Source organism: Rhynchophorus ferrugineus, unplaced genomic scaffold (genome assembly GCF_030347505.1).
Source record: "Rhynchophorus ferrugineus isolate W39M unplaced genomic scaffold, kcgeb_rfMv2 rfM3, whole genome shotgun sequence".
NCBI lineage: Eukaryota > Metazoa > Arthropoda > Insecta > Coleoptera > Curculionidae > Rhynchophorus > Rhynchophorus ferrugineus.
Genome location: NW_027472582.1, coordinates 59,410,405 through 59,430,992, shown reverse-complemented (window position 1 = coordinate 59,430,992; position 20,588 = coordinate 59,410,405). Strand labels below are relative to the sequence as shown.

Genomic DNA, 20,588 nt, shown 5'->3' with positions numbered 1-20,588 from the left:
GTTATTTCTTTTAGCAATAATGTAACAGTGCATTAACATGAAGGTTAAGATTTTAATGTTTTAACGTCGAAATTAAAATTACAATAAATATTTAAGGATTCGGTGAGAACGCGTTTAAAATCGAAACGGTTCGTGCTCCTTCATTTATCAGTTAGTGTGGGTAGGCAGGCGATGGGATGCGAGTTGTTTACCATTATTTCAAACGCCCTCTCGCGAAAGAGATCTCTCATCGTTAATTTTCTCAACGGAACGTTATATACACTAAAACAAATTCACGATATACACTCATTCTATCACAAACACGTCCCAGACGAAAGATTCCGAAAACAAATAATTCGAGATTTTCTGATAAAACGTTTTAACTGACGCTAGATGGTTGATGATTTCTATCCTTAACATTTACTCGTTATGTTAATAAGTAACGTTATATTTTATAATTAGAAAAATCATAGAGCTGCGGTGAAGAACGCACATTGCAAGTTCGAAACAAAACCGATGTCGAAGCGTTGGCTTACATTTAAGGCTTTTTTTTTCATTCTAATTAAACCGACTCGTTAAGTTGAATTAAGTTTACTGAAGAGAGAATCGAAACAAGTGTCGACACGATCGATGCAAGAACAATATCCAACAGCAAATCTCAAATTATTGATGTAAAAGTGTGTTACAATGCGTGCTGCACCTTCAATAGAGCCGCGCTTTTACAAGACCCGTCACACGAGATCGGTATAAAAAGAAAACTGGAGCGGTCTTCTCTGGAATCATAAAAAATGCTTGTCAGATAATAGTGTGATATTTCTTGTAAAACTAGGGCTCGACAACTATATTCTATGTCTGAAAGCTGGCAGTTCTTAGAGCTCCTGCATTCCTAATTATTGTTTGAGATACTTAATCGATCATGAGCTCAAAGTGGACGGAACCTCTTCTGTCGACCCGGTCGTGTATGATGTTCCTTGCCCAAGCTTTGCATTCGATGTTGATAAGTACGCCACCTTTAAAAGAGAAATTATTTAAATTAAATATTACACAAACTGTTAAGTGATTATGATGACTTTTCTCGTATGAGGAGTTACAAATAAGCTTCGATGGATTTACCATCTTGTAACTATAGGGGATAGATAAAATAATATCATATACACAATATTTATATACTAGGTGTAAGTCGTTACCGGTTTCTCTAACAGATGTTTCTAGGCTTAAATATGCAATGTTATGATTTGACACATATGTCATTTTATTCTACTGACATTAAGCTTCAAAGCTATACATGTTATATTTTGCGAAAGTAACACCATCATTAATTTTACTTCTTTAAAAATGTCAAGTTTTGTGCCTGAAAACGTGGATTTGCGGCAGGCACTACTATTCTTATTTAATAAAAAGAAAAAAGCCGCTGAAAATCATCGTTTGCTGGTAGAAACAGAAATGCTCTAACTTTAAAAACATGTGGAGCGTGGTTTCGAAAATGTAAAAGTGATGATTTCGATGTACAAGATAAATAACATTCTGGTAGACCGAAAAAGATACGAAACTGCAGGAGTTATTGTATTGAAGACCCAACCCAAACTCAAAATTCAAGAGGCGTTAAATGTGGCCGAAGAAACGATTAGCGACCGATTACCACATATATTGAATGACAGGCAAATGGATGATCAGAAGTCATTTATACATCGAATAGTGACGGGTGGTGAAAAGTGGATTTATTTTGAAAACCTCAAGCGCAAAAAATACTTTAGTTTTGCTCAAAAGACAAGCGGTTTTTTGCGATGGCATCCATAAATTGTCTGAAAGATCTTATTATTGTCTTACATTATCGGCAGAAATATGCTAGCCATGGTTTGGTGTGAAATTGGTGTGAATCTTTTTGGATATCTATATGAAAATCTTATCATCATCTTGCATTATCATTATCATCTTGGAATATGGCACCTGTCGTACTCTCCGGACTTTGTCCCGTCCTACTATCAACTTCTCGCATCAATGGAACACTCACTTGCAGAGCAGTACTTCGTCAATTTTGAAGAAGTTAGAAAATGGCTCGACGAATGGTTTTGCTCAAAAGACAAGCGGTTTTTTTGGGATGGCATCCATAAATTGTCTGAAAGATGGACAAGATGTGTAGAATCAAATTGCTAATACTTCGATTAAATATTTTTTTGCATTTTCTTGAAAATCATCATCTTACATTATCGGCAGAAATATGCTAGTCATGGTAATTCGTAATAATCTGGCCACTGATCTAAATGAGAATATCAGTTGAATACCACGACATTGCCGCCTAACTCATAACGAAACCAGGCCGTTTATAGAACACAATATAAACGATGATACCATATCCGAATTGTCAGTTTTAGTTTTAATGATTTAATAGTGGCAATTTTGTCAATGCCAATAACAGAGAACTACGTAAGGATAGAGTGAACCAAAATATGTCGAAGAGAGTGAATTACAAAATATATTGGGCGCAACCCTAGCTTAAACTTTCAAGAAACTTCAAGACAGTTTAGCAGTTGACGATTCAACTGTTTATAGACGTTTATATGCGACGAGAAAGATCGACATTGAGATTATTGTTACCACACCAATCGTACATTTGTAGCAGTCTGTGGATGATGAAGAAAAGTTGATCTACCTCGACAATCCCAAGCGTAAAAAGTCATGGGTTAGTCCAGAGGTATATGGTCTATCCACAACGATATAAATCCGGAAAATCCAGTGAAACTTTTACTGTAGTCTACTAGAATCAAATCAAATAAGGACCAGCAATAGCGAGTAACAGACAAAGACAAAGTCATACTATTGCATGACAACAAATTATAAAAATTGTGAAGAATATACTATTGCAGCTTGAAGAGAATGTCCTGCCTCACTCAGCTTACTAACCAGTCATAGCCATAAGGTCTTCTGAGTACCACTTCAGATCCATGTAGCATAGCCTAGTTAATAGACATCGTTCTTTCGACATGAAATTGTCATGTCGCCAGAAAAACGGAAAATAGTTGAAAATGATGGAAAATATATTTTGGTTAATATAACAGGTCAATTAAAAAGTCACCGGCTTGACACATAGATGGCGCCACTACAATTAAATCCATATGTTTTTTAGTTAGCCCCAACCCTCAAAAGATGCGTGTATACATTTGATAGCTGTCGGATCATTAGTTAGTGAATTGTAGCATTTTGAGTGAAGCAACTATTGTTACTGTAAAAGAATTGATAAAAAGGAATTTCGCGTGTTGATAACATATTGCTTTTTGAAGGGAAAAAATACAGTTGAAGCAAAAACTTGGCTTGATGCCGAGTTTCCGGACATTGCCCCAGAAAAATCAAGCATCAAGGATTGGCATGCTAAGATTAGACGTGGTGAAATGAGAACCGAAGACGGTGAACGTAGTGGACGCCCAAAAGAGGTTGTTACCGACGAAAACATTAAAAAAATCCACAAAATAATTTGCTAATTGAATGACCGTAAATTGAAATTGAATGAAGTAGTGGATACTCTAAAAATATCAACTGAACGTGTATTCACGAATATTTGGGTATGAGAAAGCTTTTTGCAAAGTGGGTGCCGCGCGAGCTCACGTTTGACCAAAAACAACGACGAATTGATGATTCGGAGCAGTGTTTGAAGATGACTAAGCGCAATAAACCCGAGTTTTTGCGTCGATAAGTGACAATGGATGAAACATGGCTTCATCATTTCACTCCGAAGTGCAATCGACAGTCATCCGAGTGGACTGCACACGATGAACCCGCTCCAAAGCGTGGAAAAACGCAAAAGTCGGCTGGCAAGTTTATAGCGTGTGTAGTTTGGGATGCGCATGAAATAGTTTTCATTGACTACCTTGAAAAAGGAAGGATCATCAACAGCGACTATTGCATAGCGCTCTTGGACCGTTTGAAGGACGAAATCGCCGAAAAACGGCCGCATTTAAAGAAAAAGAAAGTGCTGCTTCACCAAGACAATGCACCGTATCACAGGTCAGTGAAGATGATGGCAAAAATAGGTCGATCCACCGTATTCTCCAGATCTGGTCACCAGTGACTATTTCCTGTTCTCAGATCTCAAAAGAATGCTCGCTGGGAAGAAATTTTCGTCGAATGAAAAGGAGATCGCCGAAACTGAGACCTATTTTGAAGCAAAGGACAAATCGTGCAACAAAAATGGTATCGAAAAGTTGGAGCATCACTATGTATCACCCTTGAAGGGAATTATGGAGGACTTTTCAATTGTCCTGTTATGTCCTAACAACTTCTCTCAACAAATACCTTTTTAAAGTGAATAAATGGTCAAAGTACATACTACATTACATATTCCTGATACATTAGATGTTAATGTACTACTGGAATTTAAAATAATAATACTTACGTTTGGGTTTTTCAAAATAAACCGCTACTAACGGACTTAAGTAACCATCTTGGTTCTGGTAAGGGAAATATTGGGATGGGAACCCTTTCTGTGGGATAAACCGTATTGGACCGATGTGTTCGATATCTGCTACGTTTTCACCCTCACATGTCACCCAAACGATGTGATGCTGTAACAAATGGTATGTAGTATACTGCTACAAACATGTCGATTTAAATTATTAACTTACCTGATTCTTTTGTTCAGCTTCAATAATTTCTCGTTTTAGTTCGTCTTTCATTTTTAAGTTTTCATCTTCGATTGTGGATGAATTGAAATATTCTGGTACCCAGTTAAAAATCTAAAGAACAGTAATCCATAAGTTTGGATGTTTGAAATACAAAATTATCTATGTTATATCAATTACATAAAAATTTATTAAGTTTATTATATTGCGATTTGTAAATACGTTAATAACAAGTGGGTCAAAAGTCTACCTGCTACCATTTTGATTGAGCGCCATCTCGGTTATGAGACGTTTAGCTCAACCATCGTGTTGCGTATACGTCCAAATTTTATTATGGAAAGATAATGATAATATTTATTGAAAATAATCGTTCCATTATTGTTACTCAGCGGAAATGGCGTCAAAAATATCTTAATCGTCCAGTACCTTACAATACCACAATTTATCGTTTACATGCGAATTTTCGGTAGTACGATATGATAGCAGACAGGCCCCGTTCTGGAAGACAATGGACGTCTCGTAACGCTGAAAATGTGACTCTGGTGCGCGATGGTCTTGCGAAGTCTCCATAAACATTAATTCGGAGACGTGGTTCCCAGTTACACATTTCTGCACGCAGTTTAAGGAGAATTTTGAAAGCTGATTTGAAAATGTTCCCGTACAAAGTTTAATTAGTCCACAAATTGCTACCGCAATCTCCTGATGAACGAATTGAGTGCAGTAATGCAATCCTAAAGCTGCCTGGTGAAATTGAAGATTTTTCGTTGATAATGAGCGATGAAACTCATTTTCTTCTCAGTGGCCACGTCAATAAATAGAAGAGTCGATTTTGGCGAACACAGAATCGAAGAAGACCGAGCTGTTGCAGTTACTGTTACTGCTGAACGGTACCAAGACATGATTCGAAATTTTTTTGTGCCTGAAATGGAAGAACAAGGGATAGAGGATATGTGGTTTCAGCAAGATGAGTCTACAGTACACATAGCTCGTTAAATAATTCAATTATTTAATGACGTTTTTCCACGAAGATTAATTTCGCGAAGTGGCGATTTGGCATGTCCAGTCAGAACTCAGATTTAACAGCACCAGACTTCTTCTTATGCGGTTTTTTAAAAGCACAAATTTATGTGAATAAGCCCCAAACAATTCAATATCTTAAAGGTAATATTCGTCACGAAATTGAAGGAATTGAACCTCAGATGTGGCAGGATGTCCTGAAAAATGCCTTAAAAATAGCCGAAAGTTGCATAGAGAATCACGGTCACCATTTAGCCGACATAATTTTTCAATCATAACGAGAAAAAACTGTAAAGACCAAGTAAACATTTTATGAAAACCAAACTTATTTATCTTTCTTTTGAGCAAATGTATAGGCAATCTAAATAGTAGCAGGACTTGCCCCACGTTGTATAATAAACACATAAAATATAATAAACGAAATCGAAAATAATTTTGAATTCTTTTGAATAAATGTTAAATATTAAATAAATTAATTTGTATTTAGTCTCCAAGTTCGGTTGTGGAAAAAATGAAACTGAAACCCAGAGATATATTAATTATGAGAATCCTAATTATTATTGTAACTACTGATTAATTTTTATTGCAATAATAAAAAGCTTCGAGGAATTTTGCCTAGTCCAAATTTGGAAATAAAACCACTGCAATGAAACAAAACTTATAATAGAAAGTAGTAAAAATTAGATTTATTCCAGAACAGCCACTACGACTCCCAAAATCTGTAAACTATCTTAAAAATCCACTATCAATAATTAAAATCGTATAGAATAATCTCTATTAAAAATTGCCAAAATAACCATAACATGAACAGTTTTTGGTAAAATGTTTCAGTTTTTAATTCTATTCTATGGCTAGTGTATTAGCCAGTCATTGATATCCGATATAAAATCAGTAAAAATGATAACAGTTTACTTCCTAAATTGAATACATTTGTCCATTAATTAACAGTGACACTATTAGATTCATACATTTACAATTCCGATGTAATACTGCTATTTTCTAGCAATTTTTTACTTCATATGCATTCTTAAGTCATTATCTTTAAAAAAAATCATAAATACTGTCCACATCATAAATATTACCTTCCAGTAAAAATAGATGAACTGGAAAATGAATAGAACTGTAGATGAAACTATATTTAATAAATCCTAATAAAGCCATATATATTAATGCTGCTATCAACAATTGTTGACTTCCATAAGCAGACGATGCCAAATAACTTGGCAAACATTTAGTTTGGACCTAAACCAAGCCAGTTGCCTTATGTGTTGGGAATCGAAATTATCCTTAAATACTTGTTCATTTTGAGATTTATGAAACAATGTATACTCTAACAGTTCTAGTATTGGTGAGTTAGATAATAATTGAATTATACTGTAGGTTAGAGAATTTATATAAATTAAAAAAACGTAATTATTTAAGTTTTATAAATAATTGTTATAGAAAGTACACATTACAACCCAAAATTTCTGTGAGCACAGAGATATTTATAGTAACATATAAAGGGAAACTTTTTATATTTTTACAAAATTACGATTGCAATGAACGAAGGTAAATATTTATTTATGAATGATCGTCGCTCAAAAATGTGTGTAAGACGAGTTAAATGAGAATTAGCGCATTTATGGTAAAAATTATGCCGTAATATTATTTAGCTATCATATTTTGTAGGCATGATCTGTGTGAATTTTTCTGTTTGAATGAGATCAGGCCTAGCCGAGAGAACGAGCTCTAGAATGTTTTAGGTAAAGTGTATAATATTTATTGAAGACAATAGACATTACTTTGAAAAATGTATTATTAATGAATCAATAAAATTCTCCTTACTTATACTGATGTCATTAAGTTAGCATGTCTAAGTTGCCAATAGAGTACAGGTAGAAACATTCCAGCAACGTCACACCATCACCCATACCAGACATTATCTCTTCTTACTTAGTACTTATTAAATACTTAATTTATAAGGTTTTCATTGAATTCAGACCTGTACTTCCTCAAAATAGATACAATATGCGGTATATGAATAAAAAAGGTCCTCGAAATCAGCAATAAAAAGTAAAACAAAGAAATTTTTTTCAGCAGTCACTTTGTTTTTTTCAAGCGCACCATTTTCAAAGAATCTCAACATCAATCTTGTGTTAAGATGGTACTTAATTAAAAGGAATCCGAGGAATAATTAGTTTGAGAATCTGGAAAGGTGATAAGTGTCCTATCCTAATAAGAAAATATCAACGATGTGATGTGTATTTATTCAGTTCAATAAGGTTGTAGTCATTTAACAAGGCTATTTGGGAGAAAGTATCAACAGAGTTACCATTAAAATAATCTCAACAAAGATAAACGATATAACGAGAAGAAATTTTGACTAGTTTTAATTAGTTAACAGTTAGTGTTAACACAACTCCAATCTGGATGGTAATAATTCGGATATGAAAGACCGAGTAAGTCTCAAGTTCAAAACATGTTTTCATATTTATATGGACATAAATGAACAAACGATGTTATTAAATATGATAGTTATGCCAATAAACTGTAAAGCATTTGGTAGTATAGGAATTCTTTTTTGCAAAAATGGTTAGAGAATAAGTTAAGTAATTATAATAAGTTTTTATAAAAAATAAATTATATTGTGTAATATATGCTGTTCTTGTCTGCTTTTAACATAAAAATATAAACCAATCAATTTCAATTGTTGTTAAATCGATTAGTAGACGTTTATATTATATGCCAGACGATTTCAAGGAATAGACAAGCGCAATTTAAATTTGAAATTGTAATTATAACTATCATAAGCAGCTCTTGTGGCTAGAAGAAAGCAATTTTAAAATTGCGTGGACGCATATACAAAATTAAATTATAGATACAGGGGTGACAATTGGTTTAGAAACTTCCTCTTGGGCCATAGAATGGTCAGCATTGTAAAATTTTAAAGAATTACGAATCCTTTGAAATACCTTGTTAAAATGTCTATGCAATGAAATGTAATATATAGTCTATTCAAAGTTATTTTTTACATACGTCATATAAATTTGCGACGTCAAAACGTCGCAATGTTGCCACATCAATTCCTAGTTTTAGTTCAGTTTGGCTTTGACATATAACAAAATTCGATTCTAAATAAAATAAATGAACAAAAATGTTATCAACTATAATTTATTTTAGCATTATAGTACAACTAAAAACTACATATAATTATACAGCCACAATAGTTGATAGGTTAGAGTTATAACCTCTTATTACTATTGCTTTCAAGAATTATGTATATACATAGACAACCGGACTACTTTGACAGACTAATTCGTTTACGTGTTCGTATTAGACAGCATTGCATCACTTTTTAACTAGAATAAAATGAGAAGGAAAATAATGTCTGATTCTAAAAGGAATTTACAAATTACGACAAGTAATATATTAAACATCTTGATGACGTATATACAAAAAAACGTTGCATAGGCTATATATATTAGATAATACAGGCTTAAGCTAAGTATAAAGTAATACTGTATAGCACTTGAGGCAAATGTTCTCAAGATTAAATAAGTAAATTCAATTGAATCAGTGACTGGAAAGCTAAAGACAAAGCGTAACCAACAGAAGTTGTTCTGTCGAACATTGGCTTTTTGTTTGGATGGAATAATTTATTTTGACAATAACAAAATACTATAAGATGATCAAAATAACATAATGTGATTTTGTTGTGATACGTCCTTATAATCGAACAACGTTTAAAGAATTAAAAAATCCTGGAACCTTATCGCAGCGCCACCTCCCGTGCTCGGTTTTGAATCTAAACTATTCTCGGATCTACATGAATACACAAAAATCTTACTAAGCCGGCTTGTTGGCGCAGTGATAAAGGCCATGGGACGGTCCTCCTACTGTTGCGATAGCCACGGGTTCGAATTCATGGTCGTAAATTTATGTTTGTGATTGTTTAAAAATGTGTTAATGTTCTAGGTAATATTGTAAAATTCTACAAGAAAAATGATCCCAGTTACGCTAGTAACCAGGCTGGGTAAGACCGGATGTCTTCTGGGATGAAGTTGGTCACTCGTCAGTCGGTAGGCTTAATGCTGACGACCGTGGTTCGGAGCCCACTTTATGCCCAGTCCAGATTAACTCATAGTTGGTAAAAGGAGACTTTAAAATATATATAATTTTTTTTTAATTAAAATCAATCCAACCGTTTAGGAGGAGTTTAGATGACAGAAGAATTATATAAATAAAGATTATATTTTAAAATCTTTAGATTTATGTCCTGTCTTTAGATTATGTTAGCAAAAATCAATGTGTAAACTACACATTGATTTGACAATTCAGGACAAATAAACTAAAATGATTAAATTATTTCATGCCGAGGAAAGTATATATTTTTTGTGAATTGAAAATAGTGTTTCTAGTTACCCTATTTAATTTTAAGAAGATGCATGGTCCCCCTTCTGGAGATTCGAAATTATATCCTACTTCCTTCAGGCATGGATGCCACATTTGATCGACTTTGACATCGCACACTTTACCAGGCGATGCTGGCTGAAATTGGCGACAATCCTCCAATTTATCAGCGTTTGGATTGTTAGTTTTGTTATATACTGGAAATTATATGCCCGATCAGAACCCGAACAATGCTATTAACAGAAAACTTACCTGCTAAGAATTTGCTGATTTCTTTTTGCCAATACTGTACATTTCCTTTATCGGAATGTTTATACCAAATCAATGTACTTTCTACATTTTTGTCTGAAGGCATTGGCCTAAATCCAAGACCTGAATAATATCGGTAATTTAATTTTTTTTAAATGTATTACTACAACTATTCCAAATATAAAAATATACGTACCAGGATTACTGCCAATTAACGAACTGTCTTGTTGCCATTTTGGCTTCTTCATATCTAATGTTTGGAAAAATACAGCTAACATTACTGCAAAAAATCCTACTAACAATGCATAGAAGATGACGTAAAAGATTAAAATCTTGGCTGTAACAAAAGATATATGTAAATATAAATCGAAATATTCCTAAAAAAATTATGAAAAATGGAAGATACATGAGAGCAATATTTCAAATGCCAAATCTATTCTATTCATGTATTCACTTTAAATTATATCTATTCATTTTAAAGGCACCAACACCAAAAGTGTTTTCATAAGAATTGAGGAATATTCAAATTAATCAAAGAATAATCCAATTAAAAATGTTATATCTTGGTTATAATTTCAATCAGAATAAGCATTGCATTCAGAAATTACTCAATTGGCTCTAACAACTAGTAGTGTCATAATACTTAGTGGATCATAATAGACAATATTGGTCAAATGGTATATCTCGTGAATATGATGAATATAGAATAATCCATCAAACTCACTAAAGTTTCAATTTGTATAGAATATATATCGTTCATTTTAATCATAGTTTAAATAAATTCAACACTGTATTTTATGTATAAAAATATTACATCTATCCAACTACATAAAAATGGTGTGAATGACACTAAACTGGCTAACGAACAAAAAATAACACGATGTATATGATGAATACGTTTTCCAAAATCAAGGAATAGACTCAATGTCACATAATCAATTTTATAACTAAAGATTGTAACAATTCATGAGGTTTGAATTAAAACACTACAACTAAAAGTGATATTAAATATGCTACATCTAATAGAAGTAATTATAAAGAGCCACTATGCTATGTTGTGGAGATAATTAACTTCCCTAAAGAAACTCATCTATCGGTCAGCACTGTCAGAAATAAAAGTATTTCTGTAACTCCATCAGGGCGTGCCTGGATCTAATAAATGCTAAATGAGAAGACGGATAACAATATTCGCATTTGGTGGTAAGGTAAGGTGCTGTTCACTAGGTGGACATAGGAGAATTGAAAATGGTAAGGAAACTGTAATAACTCTGAAACTGAAAAATAGGCTATGGAGGGTTGAGAAACTCGAAATGCCTTGATATACTTCGGCTTCAAGGAATAATACTGAAGGTTGTTCTTGGTATAATTTATTATTATTACTCGGAAACCATCCTAATTTTCTCTCTATCGTTATAACTTTAGTATATAAACTACCGAAGTTAGTATTTTTGTAGCAAAGCTTAAAAGTTGATCCTTTTGATGGAATGTTAAGAGTTTAGTTAAAATTTCTCTTTGGTCACCTAGTGTGCTGTAAGTTCGAACGTATTTAAGCATTCCTTTGGAGTTACACACGCATGTGCTACGTATTGTGACTACTCAGACAGACTTTACGTCGTTGTAAGCCCATAAGATGTAATCTATAACGAGAAGAAACTACGACTAATTTTAGTTAATAAACACTGTATGTCTCAAGTTCAAAACATGTTTTTATCTTTTTATAGACATAAATGAAGAAACCACGTTATAAATGAAGGAACAGATAAGCGCAGTTTAAATTCGAAATTGTAATTATAACTACCGTAAACAGCTGTTGTGGCTAGATAAAATTTTGGAAGAAGAAGAAGAAGCAATTTTAAAATTGTTCGGACGCATATAAAAAATAAACTTGTAGATACAGCGGTGACAATATTTTGGTTTAGGAACTTCCATTGGTCCATAGAACGGTCAGCTTTGTAAAATTTTAAAGAATTACGAATCGTTGGAATATCTATACTACATAAAGATAGTGTGAATGACACTAAACTGGCTAACGAACAAAAAATAACACGAGGCATATGATGAATACGTTTTCCAAAATCAAGGAATAGACTCAATGTCACACAATCGATTTTATGACTAAAGATTCTAATAATTCATCAGGTTTCAATTAAAACACTGCAACTAAAACTGATATTAAATGTGCTAAATCTAACAGAAGTAATTACAAAGGGCCACTATGGTATGAAGAAGGATAACAGTATTCACATTTGGTGGTAAGGTAGGGTGCTGTTCATTAGGTGGCCATGGGAAAATTGACAATGGTAATGGGTCGATATGTTAGTAACTAGATGGTGAACAATGGATATGGAGGGATAATAGGGTATGGAGGGTTGAGAAACTCGAAATGCCTTGATATACTTCGGCTTCAAGGAATAATACTGAAGGTTGTTCTTGGTATAATTTATTATTATTACTCGGAAACCATTCTAATTTTCTCTCTATCGTTATAACTTTAGTATATAAACTACCGAAGTTAGTATTTTTGGTTAGTTAAAAGTTTGGTTAGGTTTAGTTAAAATTGCTCTTTGTTCACCTAATGTGCTGTAATTTCGAATGAACTTAAGCATTCCATTGGAGTTAATATACACGCTAGTTTGCTAGGTTTTATGACTACTCAGGTGTGCATACATATTATCATATGTTTCTCATATTCAAATTATTTTTAAAAATATCCTGTCACTTAAGATCCTAGCAATCCCACCGTGTTCACAGGCTTTCATTATGTCACTGTTTAATTTATTTCTGAAATAGTTAAATTAATTTTAAATCAATAACTTAGTAGTAGCATGATTGCAACTTCAAGAAATGCTCGATCAAATGCAAGGCTATACAAGTTCACAAGTTACTTAGTCATATCAATGTGATTGGTTGGATGCATTCTGAAACGATCTTAATTTGAGTAAGTAAAGTATTTGCCAATATTTTGATACTCAAGGACCAATCTAAAGAAGCAGTCATATTAATTCTCCTAATTCGCAATGTTATCTTTAAATGAATATATATTTAAAATGTCTGTTTTGTTATATACATATGTTATCATGCAAATATTGCTGTATTATTTCTTTTGCAGTATTTAAACAAGACACTGTGGCATTGAATAAAGGTTTTGAGTTATACTTTCTCGCTTATCGATCGAAGTTTCAATTGCTTAGGTTTAATGAAGAACATTGCCTTTTTGATGATTTTATGTTCAGTCTCTTTAAAACTTGCTGAAGTCCTCCTAAATATCAATTTGAGGGCACACTAAATAAATTATGTCACAGATAATAAAAAAGTTAATCATCCTTTTGAATTAATTTGTATAAAATATAGTATGTTTAAATAATTACAGCTTTTGAAAAGAAAATTGAAGATTGTCAACGATTTTATGAAATCGTTTGCGATTTTTCCATTTGTCTGTGGTGAATAATCATTTATGTATTTTTCTCAGCGTCTCCCATTTCCAGTATCAGGCACAAATAGTAACTAGGTCACTACGGGGAAAGTGTGAGCGCCGTTTACTGACAAACGTTTCAGTCAGAGACTACGGAGACGGGTACGATCAATACCCTCCTGGAGGTGGGGGTGGCAACTAGTACAGTTGCATTTTAGCGAAGCGCGAATTTCAAACAACTTGCATATAACAAAATATTTTAATGATCATCAGTAATATATTAACAGATTTAGATTTTTGATTAAGGTTTGAATAATAGGTTTGTTGTGACGTAATATCTTTCGGACTATCTGAAGTCTACATCGATGCTTTTGGTGAAGCTTTTATTCTAATAAGTCATAATACGATTAAATGAATACACTTTTTAACGTTAAGATTAAAAAGGGAAACATACACATGTATATATATATATATATATATATATATATATATATATATATATATATATATATATGTATGTATGTATGTATGTATGTATGTATATTTAATGATCAACATATTTAATATTTGAAAAACAATAAGGGCTAATTTATGATTATTTTGTGTATTGATAATAGGTGACGAGTTTAAAACAATATACTGAGAATTTTTATCATTACATTTATTTAATTAAACTATATATTATTTGTCATATCTCTGATAAAACAATTTTTAAGCAGTCTAAATACCAACTGAGTTATATATACAAATTGCACTCGTTATCCGTGTTTCACTTAAAAGGACGTCTTTTTTACTAACTTTATTGGGCAATTGCGGCTACATTTTTAGAAGTTTGAATGTAGTTATTGACTTACTCAAATTGTATGAATGATATTTAACAAATTTGTTTATATTCTAGATATCACAGTTTTTTAAATTACCCAATTTATTATCTTTTTTTTTGAGTCACCTTTGTGAGATTAGTTCATTTGACGTTGATTCACACGCAATGATACATGTCAGAAGAAGACCCATGACAATCTAATGTTTGATAATCTCCATTGAGGAAAATAAATCTTGGAGACGTAGGTATGTTAGCTGGAAAACTAATTGAGTTCAATATAAATTACGAAATGATGATACATAGAAATGGATAGAATTAAATGTACTATGTTAATGCATTCGATGGTTGAAGAGCTCAAACAAAATTTAAATGCCGTCAAAATTGTTATTGATATTGTAGCTAACGTCGGTAAAATATTACACATCACTGTGTTCGATTTCGAGAATTGTTTGAAGTTATGAGCGCCTTTTCATGTCAGACAGAACACAAATTTATATTATTCTACTATAGACGCCTATCGCCTAGATGTTACTTTTGTCCGCTATACCATCCAGTAGTTTTGAGTGAATTACCAAGAAAGGTATATCTTTTCAAGACAGTAAAAGAACCGTTAAATTCGTTATCATGTCTAGTTAACCATTAGAATTTTAATAATAATATGTTACTAAACATACAGTGTTTTCCCAATAAGACAATTAAATCGCAGTAAATCTGAGTTTTATATTAATTATGTTATAGTTAAAATATAATCCTTAATACGTACAGTAAGTATATAACAGTAAATATTTAATACAATATCTGTAAATACTACATTCCGTAGAAATAATATTACCAATATTATTTGCTTTTTAAATATTTATCACTGTTTAAATATGAATCGATAAATCGATGGTTTCTTTACGATAGACCATTTATATTGGTATTTATTTTTAGGTGCATTCATAAAGAAATATTCTTGAAACCATTGATGTAGTGCCATCAGTATAATTATATTGGTATTTATATAAAATCCTTTTGGCACATCTTTCTGTAAAACTATATATTTTTTATTGTTATAATTTGGACTATACTGTAAGACTTACTGTAAGCAATGCCTTGTTTCAGGTGATAATAGAGTTAATAAACAAATGATGATAATTACGTTCCTAGGAGTTGGAAAGTCAATTAATTATTAAGAAGTGCTCAGGAGAGTCGCAGGGAGATTCATAATTACAATATCAATCTCTTTAAATTATGTTTAACGCTTTGACCTTGCATGGACGGGTTACAAAGTCATTTCAATTGATGTATCATCCGTACTATTTATCTTTCGGTATTTTGCTGATTATGACAAAATAAATATTTTTTAGTTATATCTCAAGATTTATATGTACAGAAACGCCGTCTTTGGTATTAAGCCTATCAACTGTGACCAGTAACCAAATTAAAAGCCAGGCATCATCGGGTTACGTCACTGATTGGGATGTTTGTTCCTTTTCAAATATAATAATGACAAACTTTTATGAACATAAGTTAAAAACAACTGTGCTGCCAATCTGTAAATAATTAAATTTAATTTTATATATAACAAGTAGTCGAAGAATAATGTCGACGATGATTTTTAACTGGATTTTTCTCTTTCAACACCAGTATAATTGGAGACGTGATTGATGAAATTGAAAGTCTATTGGAGATTGATTAATCTTAATTAATTTTCGATGCTATATTTTGGCTGCGTATAGAAATGAATTTGTAAAGTATGTGAAACTTATAAATATACTCTTATGTACATACTTTAAGTATAAATTGTTATCGTCTATTTACATATTTATTAATATCTGCTTATAGAACCAAAGAATAAAATTCATTATATTCATATTCTGCATTTTTAGGCCTTAAAATTATTCTAGACTGATTAATATAATATTTTCTAGCATTAAAAAAGTGCCGGCAACAGAACAGTCCTCCTATTACTGCAATAGTCGCTGGTTCGAATCCCGCAGGGCATACTCTACGCATTTACATACTCTATATGCCATTTAGTTATCTTTTGTTGTACTTTTGCATATTTTCAAACTATTAAGAATTTTGATACAACATAAATACTGAAAATATTTATTAAATTTTAGTTTCACAAAATATTTAAAATATATTTTATTAAGCATAATATATGATTATTGTGGTTGAAAATTAATTATTTATTGTTCAACCAGATTATTAATTTTTTGTACATTTTACTTTTAAATTAAAAAATTTGATATATCAAATATTAATAATAAAAATCTAACTTGACCTAAAAGAAGGTAATTTTAATATCTTATCAGACATGAACAATCGCAAAGTTAATTAAATGTATTTTGCTTTGAGATCATATATTTTTATATCACAAAATACTATTCTATAAACAAATACTCAAATTTGTTCCCAAATGTAATATATTAGATATGAGTAATTATTCGTAAACTTCTAAATACATTTCTGAGAACTATCGTTATTACTCTAAGGTAGAAGGATGTCTTTACGATCAAGACCCTCTGCACATGCAGAATGTTGAATATGCTTCCTTCCATCTGGTCGACAACGCCCAGGAAGAAAGGAAGAGGAAGACACAAAAAGTGGAGCATTTTAAGATAATTAAGCGAGAATTCTATTGTAAAACAATATATATATATATTAGCCGGCTTACTTGGCGCTGTGGTAAAGCCAACAGGATGGTCCACCTACTGTTGCGATAGTCGCGGGTTTGAATCCTGCTGGGGCGGGGTCGTAAATGTATGTTTTTGATTGTTTAATATTTGTGATTGTCCTAGGCAAGAGTGTAAAATCCGACAAGGAAAATGATCCCAGTCACGTCAGTAACCAGGATGGGTAAGACCGGATGTCTTCTGGGGGATGATTTCTAAGTTGGTTACACGTCAGTAGGTAGGCTAAATGCCCAGGACCGTTAGACTGTAGGTCCAGTCGAGATAAACCCATAGCTGGTAAAAGGAGACCTAATATATAATTATCAGACCCTGAGGAATATGACGGAATATGAGTGACTCCATTATTGATCAGATTGTAACATGAAATGAGACTTCAATACATGTTATATAGTATAAAAAAATTAAAAACACGAATTTTCAATAGTAATAGTATTAAATATTAATCTGAAATGTTTTTCAATCGAATTGTATGCGAATTAACTAATTTGAAACAATACAAAACGTTAATCTATACTGATAAAAAGACCTTGGAATTTATTTAATAATTTTTTGTTACGTTTTCATTTATCTTTATTAAGATTCAAGTAAAATAGATATTTAATTTTATAAAATACCATAGCCGATTTAAATATCTCACTATGATAAGAGAACACTTGTGACTGTGTTTTTTTTTCTAGTAACACTAAGTAAATAATCGATATTATTTCTGAAATTGACGATAATTAAGCGATAGGGTAAAAACAGGTTTTGATGTAAAACTAAAAATAATATATTTGCGGAAATAATGAGCATGACACGATTATGATTATGATGTTATTGATCAAAGTCAATATCCAAAATATAGGTCAATGTATATTATTATGATTGTGCATATAATGTAAAATAATAATGCCATTAATCAATATATGACGTATATATATGTACATAAATTGTGTATGTATATTATTTATACGTAAATCATGTAAGATTTGTGATATAATTACAGTGAATTTATGTAATCAATATAATTTAACAATATTAATAAATGTTATTAAAAAAAATTTAGAAAATAGGATTTTAAAAATGTTTAGTAGATGATTAGTAAAAATATCCATCACACCGATCAATAAAGAAAGGGAATCAGAATTGTATCGGAAGAAAAATCATAAAAAGTCTATATTAGATATTTTCTATTTTAAAATTACTGGTTAAATAACCATTAATCAATAACGATGAAAAATATCAGCTTTTGTCTCTTCTATTATAAGTTAAAATGTTTGATGGAAATGCTACAGTAGAAAATCAATTTTCCGCAATGATCTTACTAGAACGGTTCGAAATTATACAGCACTTCCGAAAGGTCAAGTGCATAATAAAAAGAATGAGACCTAGCTGTAGATATGATATAACTAATAAGATATCGCATTGTTCCCAAAGAAATGGGAATTAAAATGGGTCTGTGCTTTTTTTGAAATGAAATCGAATAAAGGTGGTAATGGTGAATATAACAGAAGAGAAATTTTAGAAGGAAAAATCGACCAGAATGGCGGGCGTAGTCCAGTCAAATTCACCAGAGCTATGGCGACGGCGCGATGGCTTCAAATTGTTCAAAATTTTTTTGAAAATTTATTTGAACTAATTCGATGATTGTCCGATTTACTTTGTCCGAGTGTCGTACTTGTTTTCACTCACTTGACTATATTGCCTTTGGATGTCCTAATGGATATGGAAGGATAGCGTAGGTTACATAACAGAGGTTAAAAATTAAAGGTCACCGATTCATCGGAATTTAGACTTAGATTCGATGGATACTTATATTTAATAAATCGATCTTTAATAGATTACAGAGTTTGTGACGTATATAATTAGAAAAAATAATTTTTTAAGTGCTGGATGGAGTGGATAAGAAACTGGAACACGATTTGTTTCCGTAATTTTGATCATTAAATAAAACACAACGGATTGAGCTCGAAGAAGAATCATGAAGGTGAAAGTTGAAAGTCGGAGGAAGAAAAACGGAAAAAATCTTACTTACCCCAACTGGCACCAGTTCTGCCCAAAAATTGTTTCGTTTCCGAATTCCATAGAAAAACTCTGAACGATTCCCATTTGCCCAGTTTCGGTGGTCTCTGATAAAACTGACTTTCGGGTTTTTTGTCTGCCATTTCTGCGACGTCCTGCTGCTTGGCACACTGGTCCTGCTGCAAGAAGGGGTGGTAAGGCGCCAGGAAAACGGGTATCGACTTGCGCGCCGTCGACGTCGCTCTGGAGGTTACTGCGGCGACGCCTCGTGATGCCGATCGACGATGACGACATCTTCGGGATAGAGCTCCAACTGTTACGTGATGGAGATTCGTCGGCGGGATGCGTTTGATCGATGCATGGCCGGTATTGATTTGTGTCGGGTTCAATTTCGGATCGCCGCCTATTGCAACAATGAACTGGATTCGGAGTTAGGAACGTGGTCAAGCTCATTAAAAGTCTAAATATAGACAACGGCGTTAACGCCGCTAGCGATTGTCATACATTTTTTGTTGTCCTATATTTCTTTTAATTGGTTGTTCATTAACTCAGCCTGTAAACATTAAAGCGCACACTTATTGTGCGACTCGTGCTAATAGAGCTAGACTGTCAGAAACATATATTGTTGAAAACTTCCTCATAAGAATTGATGCCAAACTTCTGGATTATATATAATTTTCAGTAAAACATCAATACAATTTTTTAAAATTAATTACATCTTACATGAGATTTGTTTAGTAGAATCTTAATTTACAAATTAATTTATTACTACTGTTCTGTTGTACTTGTATTAATACATAAGCAAGGCGAGTACGGGATTAATACATCCGTATGTATTTTCCAAATTAAATAAAATTAATCTACTTAAGCTAAAGTTTTTTTTTACTCTTTGTGATTCCACAATCTGCCCTATAGGCAAAAAATATTTCTTAAGTCTTAGGCAAGTAGAAAATCACTTCATTAAGCGATCTCCTGTATAAAATATTATTGTAATTAATTAGTATTTTTCTAAAGTCTATCTACGTCCAGTAATCAGATCAGGTGGTGTTAAACGTTTTAGTCTACGCACTTCACTATCACGTCGCATATTTAGCTGGTTAGCGAATATGTTGGGATGCACTGACACTCTTTCAAAGTACTTCACACAAACACGTTGAATTACACTCGTTATTGGTTCAAGAGGAATATCGTGTTGTATCATTTTATTTGAAATGTAGCACGGAGCATCAACAATGACACGCAACACTTTTTTGGAACCGTTGAATGATGGATATATTAGATTTGCTAGCGGTACCCCACAGTTGGATTCCATATGAGTAAATAGGCTTGAGTATAGACTATACGGCAATACCTTGTTAACTAATGATAACTTAGATTTGCGCCATACATTTGATATAATTTAAATCCAAGTTGTTTTC

At 32.3% G+C, this 20,588-nt stretch overlaps 1 protein-coding gene across 1 annotated transcript; it reads right to left on the bottom strand.

Annotated features, from left to right (window-relative positions):
* Positions 1–740: 740 nt before the first annotated feature.
* LOC143194105 (sodium/potassium-transporting ATPase subunit beta-2) lies at positions 741–19,417 on the bottom strand. The gene is made up of 7 exons (XM_076400681.1): positions 19,184–19,417; positions 10,447–10,587; positions 10,254–10,373; positions 10,014–10,198; positions 4,596–4,706; positions 4,367–4,535; positions 741–989 (listed from the first exon to the last, which is right to left on the bottom strand). Exons 1-7 carry the CDS (start codon positions 19,311–19,313, stop codon positions 886–888), a joined length of 960 nt encoding a protein of 319 aa, XP_076256796.1. The 5' UTR covers positions 19,314–19,417; the 3' UTR covers positions 741–885.
* Between the last annotated feature and the right edge of the window lie 1,171 nt (positions 19,418–20,588).